Raw genomic sequence first — 22,980 nt, 5'->3', positions numbered from 1 at the left:
CCACGGACCACACGTCTCATCCCGGCCTTGCCGCCCCGCCCCCAGCCCCGGGCGCGCCCCTCTGGCTTGCGGGTTCGGGTGTCGGAGCGGCCGCGCCCACGAGCTGTGATCACTGATTGGCTGAGCTGAGGCGACGGGCGGTACGGGGGCGCACACACCCTCTTCGTGCAGCCAATGGACGTGCGCGCGTCATTGACTGGGCGGTCCGCGAGCCGGCTGCCCCTCAATAAGCCACATTGTTGCACGAAACTCTAGCGCAGGAGTCCCCGGCCGCCGCTAGCAACCACGAGTCACCACATCCAGAAGATCCGCGGGCGACGGCAGCGTGTGTGGGAGCTGGAGAGGTCCGATCACCCAAGTGGATCCAGGTTGCGATTGTTCCCCAAGTTGAGCCTTAGTGATCCTGTGGCAGAAGTTAGCGCTTGACAGCCGGGCGACCGACAAGTCGCCGGGAGTGATTTTTTGGGAGCCTTCTAGCAGTTGTGACTCCCCAAACCTGTTTCTAGACACCCGGGACCCTTAAGCCGGGCGCGCCATCGCCGTTAGACTTCTCTGTGGGTCGCTCGGACTCACTGCTCCAAGTCGCGCCGCCAAACCCGGGTAAAAAGCTGCCTGACTACTTCGCCCTCCTTCCCCACGCGCGCTCCAGCCTTGGTTTCCCAACTTGGTTTCCGCTTCGTCGGGCCCTGGCAAAATGATCGCCTCTCATCTGCTTGCCTACTTCTTCACGGAGCTCAACCATGACCAAGTGCAGAAGGTAAGTAAGCGCGGGCCGGGGTGGCTGGCTTGCCTCTGACAAAGTGGCGTGGTCCCTGGCCCTCTGTCTGTGTCTCAGCCGAAACTCTCCTTCACCCTGCCGGGACACTCTTCTCCCCCATTCCGGGCAGAGGACTTGCGAGAAGTCTGGGCGGCCGGGAAACTCCTGGGTAAGAGGAGCCACGTCCGCTAGGCGTGGGTAGGCTTGTGCGCCCGTGCAAGGCGCTAGGGCTCTGCACCGCTTTCCCTCCCTGCCTGCCACTCTGAGCGCGCTCGCGCTTTTTTTTTCCCCTCGAGTCCTTGAGGGGCGGGTCACCTGGTTAGTAGTCTCAGACTGATGGGTCCACGTGGGAGTATCCCCTCCTTAGCAGTCCGAGTTCCGGCCAGAGCACGTGGGGAGAATCGTGGCTGGGGGAAGAGGCTCCGCCGCCGCGTGGGGGCGGGGGGTGGGGAGAGGAGGTTCCCGCACTAAAGGACCCGGTTCTGGGGAAGTGCGGTTCCCTTTGGAGTTGCACTGGCCTTGTGGAGGTGGGCTCGCGGAGAGACCAAACTGGGAGGGAGCTGGGAAAGAGACAAACCCCGCCCGCCAAGCCCCCTCCCCGGAACTGAGGTGCCCGGAACTGAGTCCCCGCGAGGGGCGCACGTCTCCCCCCCCACCTCTCCGCCTCGGAGCCGCCCCGTCTGGGGCCCCCAGGGCCCGCCTCCAAGTGGGGGGCGGACTTGGAATATTGCTTCTGGTACTCGGCTTAGTTACTCGGAGAGGACCGACTACCCCCACGCCCGCTCCTCCCTGCTCCCTGGAGATTTTTATCTTTCCAAAAACGAGCTTTTTATGTCCTTGGCCCTGACCTGCCTGTGCCCACCTCGCTCTCAGCAGCTACTCCTCCCCCCACCCCCCGCCGCACCCCCCGCCCTTTCTTGGGCTGGGTCATTTACATAAGAAAGAGCCTCTGGCGGGCCGGGCCCCGAGCCTAGCTCTCTGTGCCTCTGGGGATGGGGTGGGGGTGGGGCCTGGCTGGGCCCGAGGCGGTCTCTCTCCGGGGAGAATTTTCTGAAATGCTCGGGATTTCAGGATTGGGGCTACCACGGGGCTCAGCTAGGATTTGAGAAGAGAAGATGGGTGGGGGTGGGGGATGTCCAGTGGTGTGAGGCCGTGACGGAGCTTTGCTTAATTACATACTTGAAGTTTCTGGGAAAGTTCATTTTTTGGGGGGAAATGTCTAGGAATCGTCTGGTGGGACAACCTGCTGGCACTCCCATTTTGCGGGGTCTCAGCGAAGGATAGAATGATGGCGTTACGGTTTTGGTGTTGTTAGAGCCGTGGCAGATGAACCCCCAAATAACAGCATGACATTTCGTTACCCAGCCTCAGAGTAGGGAACAGAGGGTGGCTGAGTTGTTTTACTCTGCTCGTGCACGGCTGTTACTCTCTCACTCCTGGGATGTAGCCTTGCTCTGCACTTTACTTCAGTTTATTTAAGAACATGTTTGTGAGCTGGCAGCATCTTGGCAACTTTTTCGGGCTTCTCCACCCAAGACATGAGTTAACCTTGGAAGACTGTCATCCCTTGGCACGTCCTCAAATACAAAACTGTAGTGTTTTGAATCCAAACTGAGGGTCTTCTCCGTTGGATGAGTATCGGTCCAGGACAGTTTATTATTTTACAAATTCACTCTTTCCCAGTCCAGAGGAAGGAGGGTAGGACGGGAATTGTGGAGTTGTACCACCCTCCTGTCTTGGAAGGGGGCCATCTGTGTGAAAAGAGAATTAGCCATGGTATCTGGAAATGAGTTCTAATCTCTGTTTTTTTGGCCTTTTTTTTTTTTTTTTAACCACAATACCCTGAGCATGTCGCTCTGCTTCTTTGGACTGTCGGTTTCTTTTTGTAAGATGAGGATGACAATAGCGACCTTTTCCGTCTTACGGAGCTGTGATGATTCAGCACAGCAATGAGAAAACGTGTTCTCATGAGCTTCTTGACCCTCGCAGCTTCCTTTCTGTGAAGTGTCTGGGGGTCACTTGGGTGTATTTTCTCTAAATTACCAATGGGGGCAGAGTTGAGTCAGTCCTTTAGCTCGACAGGTGTCAGAACCTGGGACTTTGTGTTCTGGCTTAGGTGAGCCCAGCTGCTTTCAGCTGTAATTACGCAGGAAGTAGGAAGAGAATCAGAAAATATTTTGGAAGCATCTTTTCACGTTGCTGCTAGAAGGAAGAATTAGGAGAGAATAAAGACACCTGTTCAATTTTAGAGTCTTTTGAAAAGGTCTTGATTTGGTTTGTTCAGAAATCTCCCACTTACATCTTCTGGGTTGAGTCTGAGGCATGGAAAGTATAGGTTCACCTGCCCAGAACTACCTGTCAGAGTCACTTGTCTCTTGATGGACAAGCCCACTGTTTTGTGCCATTAAAAGAGGAGTGAGGGTTATTTGTTCATTTTTGCCTGTTGACACTTTGAAAGGCAGACATGATAGCTACTGTGTACCAGGAACTGTTTTAAGCTCTTTACCTACATTATTAATTCATTAACATTCCCAACAGCTCCATGAGGTAGATACAATTATAGCAAGTCCTCACTTAAATGATAGACTCTATGACTATAAGTTAAATGATGTATTACTTAGTTAAAGGGGTACAATTTGTCTTGTTTGTTCCACTGGTATCCTAATACTGTCTCTTCCCTGCTCAGAAGATAACCGTTGGTAGTAGGAATATTTTGTAGCTTTTGCAAACCATTTGTTGTGTATTGTCAAACTTCTATTTCAGGCACCTTGGGAAGCATTTGTTTTCTTTACCCTGAATGAATAAAATTCCCTCAGAGGCTCCTCAGACAAAGCCAACTTTAAAAAAATACATTTTATTTTTCAAAGTGAAACTTCTTCAGCACCCCAAGGAGTTTGAGGGCAGTTAGAGGCCCTTTTCCAGGGGGAATGAAAACAACACAAACTACAACAGTTTTCTCGAAAAATCTGGCAGTCAGAAGAAGAAGATATAATGTACTAAGAACTCAAGAACCCCAGAAAACTGGCTTCCTTTGTTCACATACTTCTGGTTTAAAAGACAACTCTTGATAACAGGTTTCTCATTATCATCGTGGAGTTTTGAAGTCAGCAAGTTCGGTTTGTTTTCCAACACTGTGTGTTGTCTGCCTTTTCCTTTCCAAAGCAGTGGGGGTGGGGGGCGGTGGCAAATCAGATCCCCGAGTTCATTGGCTATGTCTTAGTAGCGCACCCCATGGGTCACGGGGCAAGCTTCCTTGCAATCCAGTGGCTGTTTCTGTTCACTTCCAAGTCTCTCAGCACTATTGCCATTTTGGGATGGGTCAGCCCTTGTGAGGGGCTATCCCCGCCTGTCTTAAAGAGCAGGAATTCCACTCTACCCAAATTTACAGAGGCAAGAGCTGTTTTGTTTTTGTTTTTACTCTTCCTTTAGAGAATTAGTTTTCAACTCTTAGTGATCCCCATCTCTCCCCAGTGGACATTCACAATATTTGGAGACAGTTTTGGTTATCACAAGGCAGGTGGGTGGTGACGCGTTACTGCATCCTCTAAGTGGAGGCGAGGGATGCAGCTAACATCCTGCGATGCACAGCACAGCCCTCCACAGCAGACTTTTCTGGGCTAGAGTAGGTACAGGTTGAGAAACTGCATTAGAAGAACATGGTCCATTCCCCTGCAGTTTTACAGGGGTCAGTTTGGACCGCGGCTCTCAGAGTGCCATATCACAGGACAGTCGTGGTGGGAATGGCTTTTTACAAAAGATGAATTTAAGGTGAGGTCTGCAGATCCACAGCAGTCAGTGGACGTCCATTAGCTGGAGGGGGGGTTACCTGGGTTACTGTTTTTCTGTCCTCAACCAGGAGAATGTTCGCAACAGAAGCACTCTGAGAAGCCAGTGGGAGAGAAGTCTTCTCGGTTTTCCACTGGAGAGTCTCACCCTGCTATTGCTGGGGTTTCCGTGGAGGCCAGGCATCCTCCAGGCTTCTGAACGCGGCAGGCATGTGTGCTGGATGGACATGAGCTCGGGAGCTCCTGTAGCTGGGAGTAGAGGAGAGGGGCCACTGAACTCCAGTGAGGCCCAGTCCAGCAGTCACCGGGACAGGCTGTGTGGGGAGGTGTAAGACCAGGCTCCCTGGGGTTGTATCCTAGCTCACCGTGGAATCAGCCGTGTGCACTTGGGCTGGTTAATTTAACCTCTCTAGGCGTGTTTTTTCCTCTTGTAAAATGGACAGTGTTTGGTTAATGGCTTACTGGGGTTGGTGTCAGGATTAAAGAGTGCGTTAATATACGTGAAACTCTTAGACTGTGCCTGACACATGATCAGTACTCTGTGTGTTCAGGATTAGTCCATAAAGAAGGACACTGAGATAGACGCTCGACTGCGCTATTCATCAGCACAGGAGCAAAAGAGACCCTGCTTCTTTTTTCCCCAAGGGCTTTTAGGGTGTAGAGGTTGTGACTCATTTTACGCTGTTTGATGTCAGATTGGAGTGAGGTTCTGACCCATTTACGCTCTCTGATGCCAGATAGGAGCAGAGGACAGGGAGGGAGGAAGAATGGAAAGTTCCTAAAGCCAAGGTATTAAGGAAGTGTCCTCACTGTCCCTTTGCTTTCTGAAACCTTTTTCTAGAGGGAGGAGACCCGCTTTTGAGTTCTTCCAACTGCTTTCCTTCTGGTCCTCTGGGGAGGTAGCACCCCTGCTGGGAGTCTCTGGGACGCCTTGGTTATTGGTGCACCTCAGGTTGAAGCCTCCTCCATGAGGGACACAGCTGCACTGAAGAATTGCAGCATTAGTTCAACCCCTTCTCACTGCAGAAACCTAGTTCCATCCTCAGTACCTGCCCCAGAGGGCAGAAGGACAGAGGCTTCCCAGGCAGTTTCTGAGGCCACTTTTCCTGGAGTTGGCCGATGAGACACTTGGCTCATCCTTCTTCACATCCGCCCAGTTTGGGCTTCCCGTGGGAGAGACAGCCTGAGCAGCCCTGCGCTGTCATAGGTCCAGGTTGTGGGAGGTTTTGGTCTCGCTGACCCCATAGGGTTTCCCTGGAGGGAACAGTCATTCTCACATTCTTTTGGCACATTGGGTGGAGGGTCCCTGGCCATTCTGGGCCTCAGCAGAGATATTTTTGCCCCTCACGCAGAGGCTCTGGGCTGTCCGTTGTTGCCCCTCCTGACAGGGATACCTGGGGGTCTTGACAAAGCCAAGGGGGCCCTTTGTGTGGAACCCACACTCTGCTCCCCTCATCCTTGTGCAGCCTTGTCTTATCTAAACCCAGTGGGGAGTCTTGACTTTGTCTCCTGGGGAACAGGAGCCAGAGAATCCCATTCTCCGGGAGCACTGCCCTCTTTCTGGGGTGGCCATGCTCTCTGCACTTCTGCCTGTGGATCTCTAGGCATTTCCTTGACATTGCTTCCTAGAAGGTGCTTTCAATCAGGACGGAGAACTTGGCCTTGGGAGCCCTAGGCACCCACCCACCCAGCCAGCCAGCCAGCTTTCCTGCCCCTCTGCACCCTCAGCTCAGTAGCCCCTCCCTGGAGGCGGTCCCTGTTCTTGAAAGGCATTCCCAACCTCTTCCCTCTGGCATCTGCATATTGTCTGATAGGGAATGAAGCCAGATAAGCCACCTGGCAGCTTTAATTAGGGTTAAGTGAGGGCATCTGAATCTGCCACTTACTCTTTTTCCCATTTGAGGGACTTTCCCCTGCAGCTACCTGCTTCCTCCCTAGTTTTCCTGAATCGTAGCCCTTCCCAATGAAGCCTTGCAGCCAGGCCCGTCCCATCAGTTCCTTACTGCCCACCCCCCCTTCCCTGTTTCCTGAAGGTTTTAAAACTACTTCCTAAGTGTTGGGCCTTGTCTCTGTGCTTTCCTATAACTCAGGCCCTGCTTGAGCAGCCCTCCAGGGCAGACATTATTAACCTGTTATTCCGATGAAGACACCAAGGCATAGAAAGTGATAGCCCCTTGCTCAAGGGCAAGTCAGAATTCACATCCAGACAGTCAGACTCCAGAGCCCAGGCCCTGAACCCCAGCGTGGGGCTTTCCAGGACGACTGGAGATGGCCGGTTGTGCTTCAGGTTCACAGAGTTATGTGTCAGGTGCCAGTTGAGAAGGAAGACCTTAGGGATTATCAAGTCCAAATCCTTCATTTTACAGATGAGGAAAAGTGTTTCGTGGTGCTGTGTACTTGGGGTCCAGCTGAAGCTTACGTAGGACAAGCTCCAGAGCCCAGTCTCTTGATCCCCATCCCATTTCCTTTCAGCACCGTTGGTGCAGCATGAGCCCTCCTCATCCGTCACTCAGGTGTGGGCTCCCTGAGAACAGAGGCAGGGTTTGCTTTGTGGCCTGTACCTAGGGTGACTCTATAATTTATTGTCCAAACTCAGCCACTTTTGAGAGTGAAAGGGGGCTCTATTAATAGTTATGCCACTACAACAGTGTAAACTGAGGTTGTCTTGGGCAAACAGGACCTGTGGTTGCCCTGCCAATGGTGGACGTGACCATGGGGTTGATGGGGCAGACTCTGAATGTGATGCAGGAGCACAGACTCAAAGGGATTTGGTCCAGTAGGTGGACAGTGGGCACTGGACAGGAGTGGGGGCTGTCCAGGGGATGCAGAATCTGATCCCTAGGGGCCCTGGGATACTGGCCAGGACAGACAGGTAGACAGAGAGGAAACCGTGCTATTGCCAGGATCATGGACAGCAAAGACCCACCCCGGAAGAACAAGGTCAAGCCCAGAGTCCCTGGGCAGTCTGGAGTAGCCAGTGTTTCCCGTCACTCAAGTTACCCTCCTCCTTTCTTTGGCTCTCCATGGCCCCTTGTATGTAACCGTGACCAGTATGTCTTGAGCACCTACTTACTATATCTCAGTACTGAGATAGCTGCTGGCATCACACATACAAAGTTAGGAACATGCAGTCAGTGCCTTTAGTCCTCTGGTACCAGTGAGGGGAGAGACGCAAGGTGTCAAAAGTGCATTGACGTCACAGCTGGGGCATTTGGGAAGGCATTTGGGGAGAGACCATTTGTGCTGGGCCCTGAAAAGGCAAGTGGGAGTTCTTTAGGCCAGAGCAGAAAAACATTCTAGGCATGAGGTCAGCACATACATCTGTTTCTAACCTTTGTAAGACAAACACCCCTCAGAATTGTATTAATGTGTGTGATTTTAGTTATAAATCAGGATTTTATTACAGTGAAAGAGACTGTCAGCTCTCTGCCCTTACCTTCAGTTTGGAATGATTTGCTGACACATTTGTCTTCCACCAATAGACTGAGCCCTTTGCAGGCCAAGACCAGGGTCTCCTTGATGCTGATCTCAGTGCCGGTCCCTGGCACATTCAATTTAGTTTTCGTTCAATGTGTGTGGGTAGGTGAACTGTGCCAGGGTCGTGCACATCTGGGACATATTATTTCTTTGCATTGCTGCCCACTGCCCCCACCCCTGCCCACAAACAAAATGTTTGAGGATAGAAGGGTCCTGGGACGGGTGTCCCGAATACCCATCTCCTGGACTGCGGACAGGCCCCGCTGCCCGAGGTCTGTCTGGCTGTAATTTGATGCAGCCTGAGAGCAAGAACTGGAAGAACAGGAAACCCTGTGACTCACAACAGTGCAACAGGATCCTGGAGGAGTGCCTGGCAGCCCCACACTTACCCTGCCACCCCGGGCTTGTTAGCACACAGTGCTTTGGAGCTGAAAAATCCTCGAGGTGGCCTGGTGGGCCCTGGTCCCCAGTTAGGGTCTGCCGGTGTGTCCCATCTGAAGAAAGTGCTGTGGCAGATCTGTTACCTTCGGTTAGTTGCATTTCAGAAGACAAGAGCCTTAAAGAATCCAGGCTCTGCTGTGTTTTTCCCTCCCCAACATCTTTTGTTGCTCTTTGTACAGCCTGGGTCCACTCAGTCTGTGAAGGCATTAATATTAATGAAGTTACTGACAGCAGTTACCTGGCTTTCCTGGGATGGCACACCTGTGCTCCAGGTTAGGGCATTCAGCTGGCCACTGGATGTGTAGGTCCTGCCAGGGACTTGGCTTGTGGTTTGGGGAAGCTTCCCCAAGCCTTAGTTTCCTCATCAAAGACTTGTGGTAAAACACTGGCAAAGGAATAATGCAAAAAATGTGAAATTCTTTCAGAAGTAGGTTGCAAGCAGGTGTGAGCACCCAGTCACTGGCAGGCATTTAGATCATGACTCTCCCTTCCGGTTTGACCTCTTTTGAACTCTGGTCTCTTTTGGTCCTCTGACCACGCAGAGTGGGCACAGTCGGGCCCGGTCGGTGCCTTGCCCTTTCTTCTTCCTATATTTTTAAGTTGAAGCATAATATATGCAGGAAAATGAATATACCAGGTAACCACCACCCAGACCCAGGAATAAATGAGCACCAGCATTAACTATAACTTAATGTAATCACTATGCTGACTTGTACCAGCAGAGATCTATTTCTGTACTTAATATAAATGGACTTAAATACGGTGTGTCTCCCATTCTGTCTGGCTTTTTCACACAACTTTATGTTGTGAGATTCACCTATGTATGTCGTTACATGCGGTGGTCGGTGATGCCTTCTCATCACTGTGCAGCACCCCTGCCCTGCACCTCCAACTCTGTTTTGACTTGCTGCATTAAAGCAGATGAGACTAGACCAGAGGCGTGGTACTTTCTAAAATTCTTTTGAGGAGGCTAGGTGGGAGGCTTGGATATATATCTTTAGGACAAGGACACAGGTACTGGAAAAGCTGAAATTCAATCAGTTGGTTTGGTTGGTGTCTAGAAGCTAAAAGGTAGGAATTAGCTCGTGTTCATCCAGCACTTCCTGGAGACAGGCTCTAGTTATTAAAACAGAGATACCCGAAGAGTGGAGAAAAGAAGTCCAGTGGTGCCTCTGTGTCCTTGGCCCTGATGATTATATACTCGTGGAGTTGCTTTCTTAACCGATTTGGTCACTTGAGTTCCTTCTACCGGCAGGGTGTGTCCTTGTAGAAATGAGCATTTGCTCGGTCAAGTATTTTATGTGTGCTGAGTAAAAGGATTAGGTGATATGATTCAGCTTCTAGTAAAAATAATCCCTAGAACAAGAGTCTTGGAACAGGCAGGGATGATTACCAAAAAATTTAAGACAAAGGGTAGTTCATGGAAGTGGGTACTGAGCTCTGAGCTTCCTGACAGTCAAGGCGAAAAGGACAGCTGTCCCGGAGCCAGTCATTTGAATTCCCCGTAGCAGGAAGCGCAGCACGTCTGTGCAGTCAGGCTTTCTCCTGATATTACTCCTGCAGAGAATTGACTGGTGAGCGACAGAGGACAGTGTAACAACTTTAGATGGTGGGATATCTTTATTACCCTTCCTTCTCATGATCTGTTGATTAAAAGTGATAGGAATAAATCATGCTAATTATGAAGGCACTGCACTTAGGAGGTAATGTCATGTGATGGCGAGTAGCTTTCTGGTCATAGAATTTATAATCTCCTTCCAGGATCTTGGGCTTGCCCACACCTCCTGAGCCTTTTCATGTGATCTCTCTAGTGTCTCCAGGTCAACATATATTCCCTGACTTGTATGTGTAACATATGTTCTTAGCCCAGAATCAAGTTCCTCTGAATGCTGGTCTCACAGGCCACTTATTCATACTGTGACACTTCCCGTGTGTGCATTGCGCTTGCTTTTCTGATCCTACTGAGACCCACCCTTCCATTCATTTCAGAGACACTTACTGGATCAATAGTATGAGCTGAGTTCTGTGCTCTTACTAAGTCCTAGGGAGCAGAATCTTCATTTCTTTAGTTTTTTGATGTTTTGTGTGTGTTGTTGTACAACCATCACCACTATCCATTTCCAGAATTGATTTCTTTTAAAATTATGTCCTAGTTTGTGCTTTGCATAAACTGGTTTTCAATGAAGGTTATAAAATGGGAAAAGTTGAGGTCCCAGCAGTGGTCAGAGACTCAGGGGTTAAATAGTATGAATAAGATTTGGATGTCAAAATGTGAGGGTTCTTCTAATACTTCCCTTTGAAACTGCCTGAAGTATTCGAGGTTGAATTTGCAGTACTTATATAACAGACCGTCAAAGTTGGAATAGTGCTCTCTCTTACACATAAACAGTTCGATCAGGACCGTTCTCCCACCGGGACTCCAGTTTGGCAGCAGCCGCCAACCATTCAATTGGAAGTTACCAGAAGCTACCGCAGGGTGACATGGAACCTTCCTGACCAGTAGTGGGATTGCCATTTATTGTTTTTGACAATAGAGTCAGGTGTCTGGGGATCCAGGTTCTAGTCTCAAGTGTGTGCCCTTGGCCTACTCCCTGGCCAAGGGTACTCCCTGGCCTCAGTTTCTCTGAGGTACCTTTCTGGCTCCCACCTCCAGACCATCCGTTTTGGGGCTTCCCCACACCTGGCTGGGGCTCTCCTACCAGGCCACTGTGCACTTTCAAGTAGCCCCTCTACACCCCTCTTCTCCCTCCATTCCTTTCATTGTTGCTATGACATGGTTTGTTTCCTCTCCTTTTAGTGCTAGTCTGGAGGGAAACGCGGACCCTTAAGGAGATGGGCTTCCCATTTGGGGTGTTACTCTATTTCATAGAAAGTAAGGAGTTAATTTCCCTTTAGATCTCCTCCTGCCTCTACCCGTACTTTTGTAGAGGAAGTGGGCGTGTCCGAGTGGTGTGTTGAGAAAGAAACTGATCAAAATTGCCCAATGAGGAAGTTCTAATCTCAAGATTGCTACATAGATGTCCTCTGAAACTGCTATCTATTCTTCTTTAATACACGCCCTTGTCTGTGCAGGCAGGTGGCTCTCCCATACTTCAGCCAGCCTTTGCTGCTGGCCTGCCTGTGTTTCCCCAGCTTAGAATGACCCCTCCTTTACCTTTTTAAAGAGAAGTGGCCCAGTGGGATAGGCTATCCCCCCCACTGCAGAAAGAGAAGGGACAATGTAGGGAAACAGCCTCTGTTTGGTTAACCATGAATGTACTGAGTAGAGTTAAGAAATGTCCTTAATTCCAGTGTGCCACTTGGCAGAGGGTAGCCTAGGAGAAGAGAAAGGGTGCAAAGAAAAGAAGGGTTATAGAGCTTTATGTTCATTGTACCATTTATGCCAATGACTCTGTGGTGTTGGGCTATTCATCCCGTTTTACAGGGAACAAACTGGGGCTCAGACAGAGTGACTCATCTGATGTTACACACCCGGGCAAATGCTAGCGCCAGGATTCAAACACTGATTTTTCTGGTGCCACAGCCTGTACTTTACCATCAGCAGCTGCAAAATGAGGGTTGACCTGAATGATTCTGCTTTGATAATTTCCAATTAAATATGAGGTTTGTTTTTCCAATTCCCAACACCCAGAATCAACCCAGGATTATTTTACACTTAACCTAATATCTTTACTACTGACTTTCAGAGACCCCAGGCAGGAAAGTGGTAGAAATGACTTTAAGAATGTTGATCAGATCACGGCTCACCATTATCATGTTACTGGCCTGGTGGATGCCAGCCCAAGGAGAGGGGAAGACGTGTGATCACCCAGCCCTAAGGTGTCAGCTGGATGAGACTGGAATGGATCTTTGGAATTCTTAATGTTTTTAAAAAAAAATCCTTATGTCATTCTGATGTGCTGCCAAGTTAGGAACTCTTATCCCAAGTGGCAGCATGGAGACTAGACAGAAGTTACCAGAAAAATAGTTTTATCGCAGGCTGAAGACAAGCTTTCTAACAACTAGCACTAACCAACAGTAGGAGCTAATCAGCTTAGACAAGTAGTGAGCCTGTCATGCTTGGAAGCATTCAAACCGGTGCCCGATGACTTACTGGGGTGAGAGACAAACTTGAATGTTGTCTGTGTTCAGTGGAATTAAATGTGCTTCCCCTAGGGTCTTTCTCTTCTAAGAGTGAGTATTTTTAGCCGTGCTCCTCCTGTCCCGTATCTCCTAAATGACTTTCCCCCGTGACTTTGGGCCTGGCCCTCCCTCCCTCCCTCCCTCTCTCTGGCTGCACTGTGGGTAAAATTGGCAGGATTCTGCAAAGCGCATTCACTTCCTTCCCATTCCAGGAAAACTTTCTTTGTATGGAGGCTGCTTCTCGTTTCTGACTTCTGTCTCCCTTGGCCACCCTTCACCCAGCATAACAGGGCCAGCCAAGGCTGGGTGGGCCCCAGTGGTGTGTTTAGGAATCTGTGACATTAGGTGATTAACACCCCTTCTTGAATGGCCCTAATAAACTGGAGGTGGAGACGCTATTATGCTGTGTAAGAGAAAGTTTCGACCAAGGTGCTATAGTTGCATTTCATACCCTTTCTCTTAGTTCCATGTGATGGAGAGGAAACTGAGGCCTTGGGGTCATCCAAAAAATGACAGGGTGGGGAACCCACACTGGGAGGCCAGGCAAGGCTGCTGGTCCCGAGGGCCGGGCTTTAGAGCCAGACACACGTCACCTGTAGCTCTGCCCCTAAGCACCAAGTGACCTGTGATGAAAAGACAGTGGAGGTAAAGTCAGTGAAGCGAGAGGTTGGTGTCTTACAGGTAAGAAATGCTTGATGGAAGGTTCGCTGCTGTAACTATCAGTATCACTTTCATCTGCCACTGATCACTGAAAGATGATTATAATCTATTGGGTAAAAGGCATCTGACAGAGTGAGGGTTGACTGTTTAACTTGTTAGAGTCTTTGAGGTTAAAAATGAGAATTGTCAACTGGATTCCCAACAAGCCTCTCTCACCTTAAATATCAGGGTTAAACCAGGAATGTCCACTGCAGAACTGTGGCCACTCCACCTTTACTCTTTGGTGTACGTGGCCTCACACTCCAAGAAGTGATGGTACAACCTCTTAAGAAGGCTCTGCTGTCCCGTGTGGGAACTCTCTGGCTTTCTTTGCAGCACTCGGGGCCATCTGCTGAGTGGGGAGTGGGTGCAGCGAGGCTGTAGCCCTCTCCTCTCTTTGGACGAGTGGTAACGTGGGAGCTTCAGCTCTGCTATGTATCAAACTCACGATGAGGGCCAGAGACATGTCTGCTGCCCCTGCTTCCCTACACCTTGCCAGGTCAGCTCCATGGGCCATGCCTGCCACTGTGTGCCCTTTGTGTCTGCATTGGGGGATGACAGGAAGAGTAGATGGCCTTTTAATGGACGCAGCTAGCCTGAGTGTCCCACCACGCCATCTGGCTTATATAGACCCTGTTGTTGTCCAACAGAAGAGGGGCATTCATCTAGCGGAGTGGACAGGAACACAGACGGTCCAGGCTGCCCAGTCTAATCCTGGCTTGGTCCTTTGTATTTGTGTGACTTTGGGCACATTTCCTTTCCTTCTTGGTAGAAGGTGGTTATAACACTGCTCACCTCACAGGCTGCTGTGAGAATTTAAATGAGTTAATGGGTGTGAACCTTGAGAACAAGGGCAGTGCCACAGAGGGTTTGCTGGTATTACTATTGCCCACAGGGCATCCCAGGCTATTCCTGGATGTAGCCTGGCGTTGGCTTCTGGTCTGGTGGTCCTGGACGTTGTACATTCACATCCGGATGTGTAAGCCATGAGGCGGCCTTCTTGGACCAGCCCAGGTGTCATCGGGTCTGAAACGGGCTGCCCTGGCTGTGATTCGAGTTGCCCTGGGCCCGAGATCACCGGAGATTTGTCTCCCGCTGCACCAACCGAGAGGGGCCTTGTCTGAAGCTATACCCGTTGACCTCCTGGGGAGCCTCAGACAACATTGTGGGGAAGGCCAGGCCTCCTTGGGAGCACACTGGCTCCCCCTATGTTGCAGAAAACCCACATCAGCGACCCAGCTTGGGCTGGGGCTGGTGTCCCACCACCTGGGAGGCTGAGGCAGATGGTGGGCTCAAGGCAGGTAAGGTGCCAGGAACCCGAAATCAAAAAACAGAATGGACTGTTGGATTCTTCCTGCTTCAGACTGGTGGGCTTAGTCTGGGGGAAACTCCTTAATAAATGCTGACAGCAAAGAGTTCTGGGAAATTGTCATTTCTGTGAATTGGAAACCCAGCATGACAAGCCTGGTCTCTCTGGTGGGGAGTGGGGGGAGAGCAGAAGTGGCCTAGGGCCTTTACCACTTCTCTGTTCCCACTCACCCTTTCTCGCCTGGTGGGTGGACAGTGTGGCCAGTTTTGTGGTATTGTAGCCATTCGGCTGTGGGGGAGGGGCTGGCCGATCCACCAGACGCCTTCACCTTGCTTACAGCTGCTTTCCATATTTTACTCCAGACTCTGATCTTTCACTTTTTGGGATTTTACAAGAGTGATGGAAGATTGAGTACTGATCGGCATATTTGAAATGACCTGAAAAGGGCCAATCTCATTATTCTGTAGGGACAGAAACAGGCCCAAAGAGGACGCGCCCCAACCCAGTAGGGAGTTGGGACACAGCCAGGAAGAAAGCAGATGTGAGGAAGGACACACCGCGGAAGACACTGGGATTGTCTTTCTCTTGCTATTTTCCTGGAAATCCTAGGCCACAAAAAGAAAATCTAAGAATAATTGCCTAAAAGGCTGGGAAATATAATAGCCCATACTACTAATGAGGACATTTGTCTGGGAAAGCGAATAAAAATTTACACTTTGTCAGAGTCGGTTAAGGGCAAGGAACACGCGGGCACTGACTCGCGTTGCCCTCAAGAATAACCATGGTGATGCTTGTCAGCTGAGCTTTGCCTTTGGAAGTCCTGGGCTTCCGGAGCTGGAAGGAGCAGGGTCCCTTTTGGGCCCCCAGTGTGCCGACAGGACTGGGAGAACCATGATCTTCACAACCTTGAGGGCACAGCTGGGGCCTGGCCCGAGACTCCTGACTCTCTCTACCCTCACCCTCCGTGGCCAGTAGCCTCCCTTGTCATGGACACTCCCCTGTCATGGACACTGCTGTTGAGAACAGGGAAATCTATGCCTCTTTGGATGAATTTCTATCTGATCCTTTCTTAGTAGTAGAAAATTGGCAATACTTATGGCCGAGGCAGATGGGTACTTTCAAGAAGGAAACTGCCTCCGAAGGATTCTCGATACTTCTCCTTCTCCTGGTATTATATCTGGGAAAAGTCCATGTAAGATTATTTTCGGAACAAGATCAGTGACATGACTATGGAAAGCTGCCTCCGTCTCTGAGGAGAGGATAGTTGCATTACTCTTTGTGTTTCTGTTGTGCGTGGGGCACTGTGCTAGGCTCCAGGGATGCAGGGAGCAAGTAGACGTGGCTCTCTTGCCCTTGGTGCTTATATTTGGACACTAATAAATGCATATTGCCAAACTGTGGATGGTTTTGTGGAAGGGAAAGCCCGAGTTCTCAGAATAGTGGGAGGACTGACTGTTTTATTGGGAGGGTCAGGGAAGGCCTCTGTGGAGAGAGGCTTGAAGGGTTGGTAAGAGGTCAGTGGCAGGTGGTCAGTGGCAGCTGAAGAGTGGGGTGAGGAGCTGTAGGGCCTTTGTGAACAGGCTGCAGGGTGGAAGGGCGAGTTGGGTGAGTTGGGGACTGAACCAAAGAGAAAGTCTGTACAGAAGCGCAGAGGTGTGCATTGAGTTTAGGAGGCTGAAAGAGGCCAGATGGTACAGGGCCTTGGAAGGATTTCCAAGGGGTTTGGTTCTAAGGGAAAGCCACTGAAGGGTTCTAAGCAGGGAAATAATGGCAGTGTCTGGTTGGGGGTGGAAAATGATGGAAGAGATAAAAGTAGAATTGAGGACTGTGTAAGCCCAGGCAAGAGGCGGCAGCTGCTTGGCCTAGGTGGAGGGGTCATAGGTACATGACCTTGTGAGGTATGTGTGAGGGATTAAGAGATGAGGGTCAGTAATGAACTCTGGTTCAAGGGATGTCTTAAAATTAAACCTTTTTCTAAATTTTTAAAAAGGTGTTTTGTTTGTTTATTTTTAGAGAAGGGAAGGGAGGGAGAAAGAGAGGGAAACATCAATGTGTGTTCCCCTCATGCGCCCCCTACTGGGGACCTGGCTGGCAACCCAGGCATGTGCTCTGACTGGGAATTGAACTCTCTACCCTTTGCAAGCCAGCACTCAATCCACTGAGCTACACCAGCCAGGGCTATTTTTCTAATTTTAATTTTTAGCTTAGTTTCTTTTAAAAGACAAAGTCCTGTCACATGGATTCCGGTTAAATGGTCTTGCATAACCTATATATAACAGATTTTGATCTTTTGAAGGGTTGAGTGATGTTCTCTGATACGGATGCATACCATCATTTATATAACTTACAGGCCTCCACTCTTGTTTTCCCCTTTTTGCAGGTTGACCAGTATCTCTATCACATGCGTCTTTCTGATGAGACCCTTCTGGAGATTTCTAAGCGGTTTCGCAAGGAGATGGAGAAAGGGCTGGGAGCTACCACTCACCCCACTGCCTCGGTGAAGATGCTGCCCACCTTTGTGAGGTCTACTCCAGATGGGACAGGTACTGCACCGTGGGGTGGCGTGGTGAAGGGGACGGCTCTGGCTGCTCCACTGCGGGTGGGAGACTTGGGTGGCTTTGCTCAGGGACCTAAAGAATTGTATATCAGGGAAGGTTCTCTGGTTTGCAGCCTGGCTAATGTAAGCATGCAGCAAATTTAACAAAGTCTAGGGGGCAGGTGAGACAGGAAGACTGGCAAAGCAGGTGGGGTTGGCCGTCAAGGTGGAAGTAGGTATATCCTTGCCAGGCCGAGTGGGGCCTTGCTGTTAGGCATCTGGTTCCCGTTTGTGTGCTGAGGGAGGCTGCTTGGCTCACTTTGGGATTTTACGGTCTTGCGATTGCTGTCAGTGATGGTGATGAACAACAAATGTGCCTAAGATGGTCATGGCCATGGGCCATGGCAGCCTCTGGCCCACCTCACCAGCACATTCCAGAGTCTTACTGGAGAAACAGTGTGGTACAGATCGTCCTAGATTGTTCTTGAACTCATAAAGAAAGAGTATTAACTGTCCGAATAGACTTGGGAGAATGTGAAGAGTCACAGTGCATATTAAGATATTAATGGCTCTGAAGTGGTGCAATAACTTCAAGCTTTGTTTAATCCCCATGTTTGGGTTCAGCATTCCTATTTCATGGTGTACCACCAGGCGAGTGATGAATCAAAAGGGAGCAAAGGGCCGTGGTGGAGACTGAAGTTGGAGGGTGGACTGGGGCCAGATCACAGAAGGCCTTGCGTGACTGCCTAAAACTTTGAGTCTCTCTTCAGTAACCACTGGCGAGTAACTGGTAGCTGTTGAGGGCCGTGAGGAGAGCTGTCTCGGTGCAACAGGCACCATCAGCAGTATGTGCAGAGTGGAGGGGGAGGTGATGCAGCTGGTGGGGCACAGGACACTGGCCCGGGTAGCGTGTGGTCGGCGGGGCCGAGAGAGAATTCCATCGTGATTCCAGGGGGTGAAGCCCAGCTGCCTGGGGGTGGCAATATCCTCAGAGAAGGGAATGGTCACCCTGGCTGGGGTGTCTCAGTGGATTGAGTCCCAGCCTGTGAACTAAAGGGTCACTGGATCAGGTTCCAGTCAGGGCACACCCCTGGGTTGCAGGCCTGGTCCTCAGTAGGGTGTGCTTGAGAGACAACCACTCATTGATGTGTCTCTCCTCTTTCTCCCTCCCTACCCTTCTCTCTAAAAAAAATAATAAATAAAATCTTAGAGGGGGGGGGAAGGGAAAGGAGCCAAGTCGTGTCACCCAGCTTGTTTCATTTAACCTTTCCAGTCACCCTCCATTTTGGGGATGAGGGGGCTGTGGGGCCATGAGGGGTGAAGGGTGTCGGACAGCTGCCCTCTTCTAGAGGGTGGGAGAAAGAGCCCAAGAGCCAGGGCAGCCGAAGAACCAGGAAGTCCCAGAACCCGAGGGAGGACGGAGAGCACCAGGGAGCCGGTCACTAGTGAGGCATCTGCAGAGAAGTCCTGGGGGTGGGGGTCGAGGGTTGGGACACAGCTTGTTCACACGCCACGCACCTTCAGTATTTCCATCATCACACCTGTGTCCTTGAGGCTCACCTGCCTGAGAGCCGCTAGGGACCTAGTTTGGCTAACAAGAATTTGTGCCTTTCTATGATTCCTGAAGTAAGTATGTGTTTGCTGAAGACTTGGGACCCAGCCTGGACCCAAGGGCGTGTGTGACCTTGTTCAGGATGGTCCTCTGCGCGTGTGTGTCTCAGCCCTTCAAAGAGCTTCGTGGGGCGAGGCCCCCCCTGCCCCGTTCTCCAGTGTCCCTTGTGTGCCCTCTAGATCGGCACCTGTCGTACCTGCCACTCCTCCTGACCAGTTGCCACAGTTGTTTCTTTTGTTTCTGTTTGACATTTTTTGATAAATTTACCAGTTTGTTAAGGCCAAGGACCTTGTCTTGTTTCAGGCACTAGCCAGTACCTGAATATTTACTGAATGTATACCATGGGTAAGGGCTTCTTCTGAGCTCCTGCGTGCGCTCATTTACTTTCACAAAACCCTACAAGGAGGTGGGTACCAGTTTTATTTATACACACACACATACACACACACACATACATATATACACACACACACATACACATATATACATATATTTTTCTAGATGAGGAATTTGAACCACTTGCCTAAGGCCACTTGGCTAATGAGAGGCCTGGTCAGGATGCAAACTCATCCATGTCAAAGGTCAAGCATTAGGACATCATGTCGTGTGAGCATGATCAGAGCAACCCAGCACATCAGGTTGGGTTTGAATGTCTGACCGGTAGTATAGGCAGGTGAATAAGTTTGCTGGAGAGAACAAGGTACTGGATGGGTTTTTTTTCTTCTCATTGCTTTCCTGAGATTGGAGGCACAGAGCCCCGCTCTGTCTCTTGAGGTTTGCTCTGGTGACTGTGCCGTGTGGTCATCAGTCTCTTTCCCTGGTCTCAGGGTGGGGTCCCAGGAGCCCATCTGTGTCCCATCTCTGCCCCAGTGTGAAGCAGCAGGTATGCTTTTGGCCTCTGTGAACGTGAGTTGCCTGGATCGAGAACAGGAGCCAGAGGCCAACTCCTGCATTTGTCTGGGGCTGAAGGGTCTGGGGCAGGACTTGTGTGCCTGACCTCCTTTCCGTGCAGAAACAGTGAGACTTTACATGGTTTTTGTGAAATCCAGAGTGCCTCTTTATAATCGCAAATTCTACAGTGTAAATGGAGCTGGTGTGTAAAAGGAATACTGTGGGTTGATGTTTTAGTTCGCTTAAGCAGAGCAAGTGCCCCTTAGAGAACTGGAGACCAGATGACAGGAAACCCAGCCTCCAGCCCCTTGGGTTTTCACTGGCGGGAGGGCCCACGGCCGAGCTCTTTATCTCCGCTCCCTGGGACTCAGCCTTTTCTCCTTAGCAAAGTGAGAGGTGGGTCCAGCAGACCCAATCTGTTTGCACGTGTACTAGAACTAGAGTGTTCGAGTATCTACGCACAGTTTCTTGCAATACTGTAAAGAGAGAAAATCCCAAATGTCCATCAGTTGGGCACTGGTCAATTAATGCAGAAAACAGTCCTCTGCAACTGCTCCTGAAGCATGGGATGCAGTCATCTGTATTAATATAGCGGGGTCGTGTATACATGTGCGTGTGCCCAGGAGTATGTTTTGAGCATATACTCATATATTGAACTACTGGTACTGGTTATCCTGGATGTGAGGCTGGCAACACTAGTTAAGCTGAAAGGTGTGTGTATGACAGCTGGGCAATTCCAGCTACAGCTTGAATGGACTCCCATGTGAACCCAAGGAGATGTGTCCAAGAATGCTCACAGCAGTGTTGCTTATGACAGCATTTTGGGAGTAGTTGACAGGAGAGTCATGAGGTGGCATGCTATACAGCATGGCGCATCAGTGACCATGAATAAATCGGGCACATCTCAAAAACAATGAGCGATGCATTGTAGAAGGCCATGAACCTCATGGTAGTTGAATGTCAATGAAAAAACATCACTTGGAGCAATGCTATTCATTGCTTATGGACATACACGCATCATAGGATTATTTAAACTGGGAAATGCACACCAGGTACATGAGAGCGGTTGCTTCTGGGAACAAAATGGAACTGCGGAGGGGAACGTGAGAGTATGTAGTACCTGAGAGTGGTCAACATCGAAGCTTTCAGTCTTCTGTTTTGTTCGTTGGGGCTATGAGCTATGAGATGACATCAAGGACCAGAGATGCTTCAAAAGATAAAGTCTATAAAAAATAAAAATTCTGGAAAGCTCTTAAAGAAAGATCAAATAAAGCAGAAGTGTCTCCGGGGCTGTAAGTTGGGCCAGAGTGGGATTTTCCCAGTACCCTCCATGTACTAAAACATCTTCACTCCTACCTGTTTTCTATACTGGGGCCCTGTATTTAAAAATGAAAATTCTCTTTTGTTATTGGTTCCCCGATAAAGTGCTGAGAGGAGCAGAGTGAGTGGGAACCGTGGCCTTTTCCCGAGACGTGGTCCACGCAGCCCGTGGGCCTTGCTGGTGCACCTGCTTGCTGGCCCGGCCGCAGTCTGGCTCTGTTGCCGTCCCTGGTGATTCTGTTTCACAGAAGTTTGGAGGCCTTGCTCGGGTGGTGTTGACCCCCCCATGCTGGCCTTTCTCAGAACCTTTCTCAGCCCATTCCTTTTCAGCATTACTTTTTAAATCTGGGAAATTAAACCTCAGATTTCAATTTCTGATCTTAGAGGGACCTAATCTTCAAATCAGTGGCTCTGTAACTTTTCTGGACTACATACTCACGGCAAGAAACACATATGTTTAAACATTGATATATGACTAATACATATATTTCAGGGACCAATGTATGTTCTTAAATGTGATGCAATCAGATCTATTACCTTCTAGTCTTTAAGAAAGTTGCTAATTACCACCCACTGAATTTTTTTCAGCTTGCAGTCACCCAGTCACTGCCTTCAGTGCTCTGTACCCAGTCTCGCCCTGTACAGGCATCTGTAAAATTGGCTACTTCTCGCCAGGGGTGAGAGCTGGTTTCAGGCCGGCGTGTGGTGCGGGGCGAATATCAGAGTTCTAGGTTTAGATGGGGTTGAAGTCCGGCTGCTTTAGAGCATTTCATTTATGCTCTGATCCTCCGTTTTCTTATTTGTAAAAAGGAAATGTCAGGGCTGGTTAAACTGAGAATTAATGGGGAGTCAGATAGGTGACCTTCTATAAACTGTCCACAGCTCAGCACAGCGAGAGGCGCGCCCAGCACGGATTTTGCGGAGAGAGGGTCGGTGAGCCTCCCGAGGTCCTTTGGGAGGGAGCGGGTCTGAGGGTTCGTCCCCATCACCAGAGGCCCTGCATTTTAGAGTGAGGACCAGGCCCATTACACTGAAGGAACATGAACCCGTGTCATGGCTGGAGTTCTGGTGAGAAGGAAGGTCCTAGCTAACTAATGGTAATCAAAGTCCTGGTAGAAACCGTGGGAGAGGCGTCAGGAAGTTCCAGGCCGTTCACGAAGGCGATGGAGGCGTCCATTACTCTGAAGGAAATTGAACCCCCGGTCACGGTGTGAGTTCTCGGTGAGAAGAAGGAAGGGAATGTCAGCAGCCACTGAGCTCTGCTGGGGCCGATTTCAAAACACCTGCGCTTCACAGATGTGTGGGCCACTCAGTGCGAATAAATGTAGTTGGTGCCGATGAAAATGAAATATACGTGAAGGCTCCAAGAGTGTCTTACTCAGATGACTGAATTTGGTGTCATCTGGGGTATGTATATAAAATAAAAATTCCTATTTTTTCCCACCCAAAAGTTTAAAAAGGTTGAAGAACTGTGTGACGAACATCCACATACAGACTACCTAGGTTTCACGTTGGTGTTTACGAGGTTTGCTTCCTCACATGCCTCCATCCTTCTAGTCACCTTCCCGTCGTTCTATCTAAACCATTGCAAAGTAATTGCAGGCGTCAGTTCAGCCCTAAAGCTTCAGCATGTGCGTTATTAACTAGAGTTCAGTATTTTCTCGTTTCTTTTGGTGCAAAATTTCATGTGGTGAGTTGGCAAATATTAAGTATCATCCGATGAACTGACACCTGTTTAATGCTGCCCCCATTACATGGAAGAGGACATTTCCCCCCGGGAAGTTCCCTCCTGCCCCTTCCCAAGCAATCTGTGTCCCCAGAAGCAAACGCCACTTAAGCTTTCCCACATGGATTAGTTTTCCTTGTCCTAGAACATTCCATGACTATAATCACACAATATTTTAGCTTTACACAAGGCTTCACTTACCCATTGTAACTTGTGTGTTCGTTCCTTTTCTGGAGGCTGATGCCACGGTAGCATCGGAATCCTGTATGACATGAATATTGACCTCCAGTTTTTGCCTAAAGCTG

The 22,980-nt window shown here is 49.8% G+C and overlaps 1 protein-coding gene across 1 annotated transcript in view; it reads left to right on the top strand.

Annotated features, from left to right (window-relative positions):
- The first annotated feature begins 248 nt into the window (after positions 1–248).
- Positions 249–22,980, top strand: part of HK2 (hexokinase 2) — a 60,628-nt gene continuing 37,896 nt past the window's right edge. Inside the window, exons 1-2 of the mRNA XM_037130870.2 lie at positions 249–757; positions 16,971–17,133. Coding sequence (XP_036986765.1) covers positions 695–757; positions 16,971–17,133 — 226 coding nt within the window. The 5' untranslated portion in view covers positions 249–694. The remainder of the gene's footprint in view (positions 758–16,970; positions 17,134–22,980) is intronic.

The sequence above is a fragment of the Artibeus jamaicensis genome, unplaced genomic scaffold, assembly GCF_021234435.1.
Source record: "Artibeus jamaicensis isolate MK-2021 breed Jamaican fruit bat unplaced genomic scaffold, CSHL_Jam_final contig_3174, whole genome shotgun sequence".
In the NCBI taxonomy this organism is placed as follows: Eukaryota; Metazoa; Chordata; class Mammalia; order Chiroptera; family Phyllostomidae; genus Artibeus; species Artibeus jamaicensis.
This window is presented reverse-complemented; position numbering and strand designations above follow the sequence as displayed.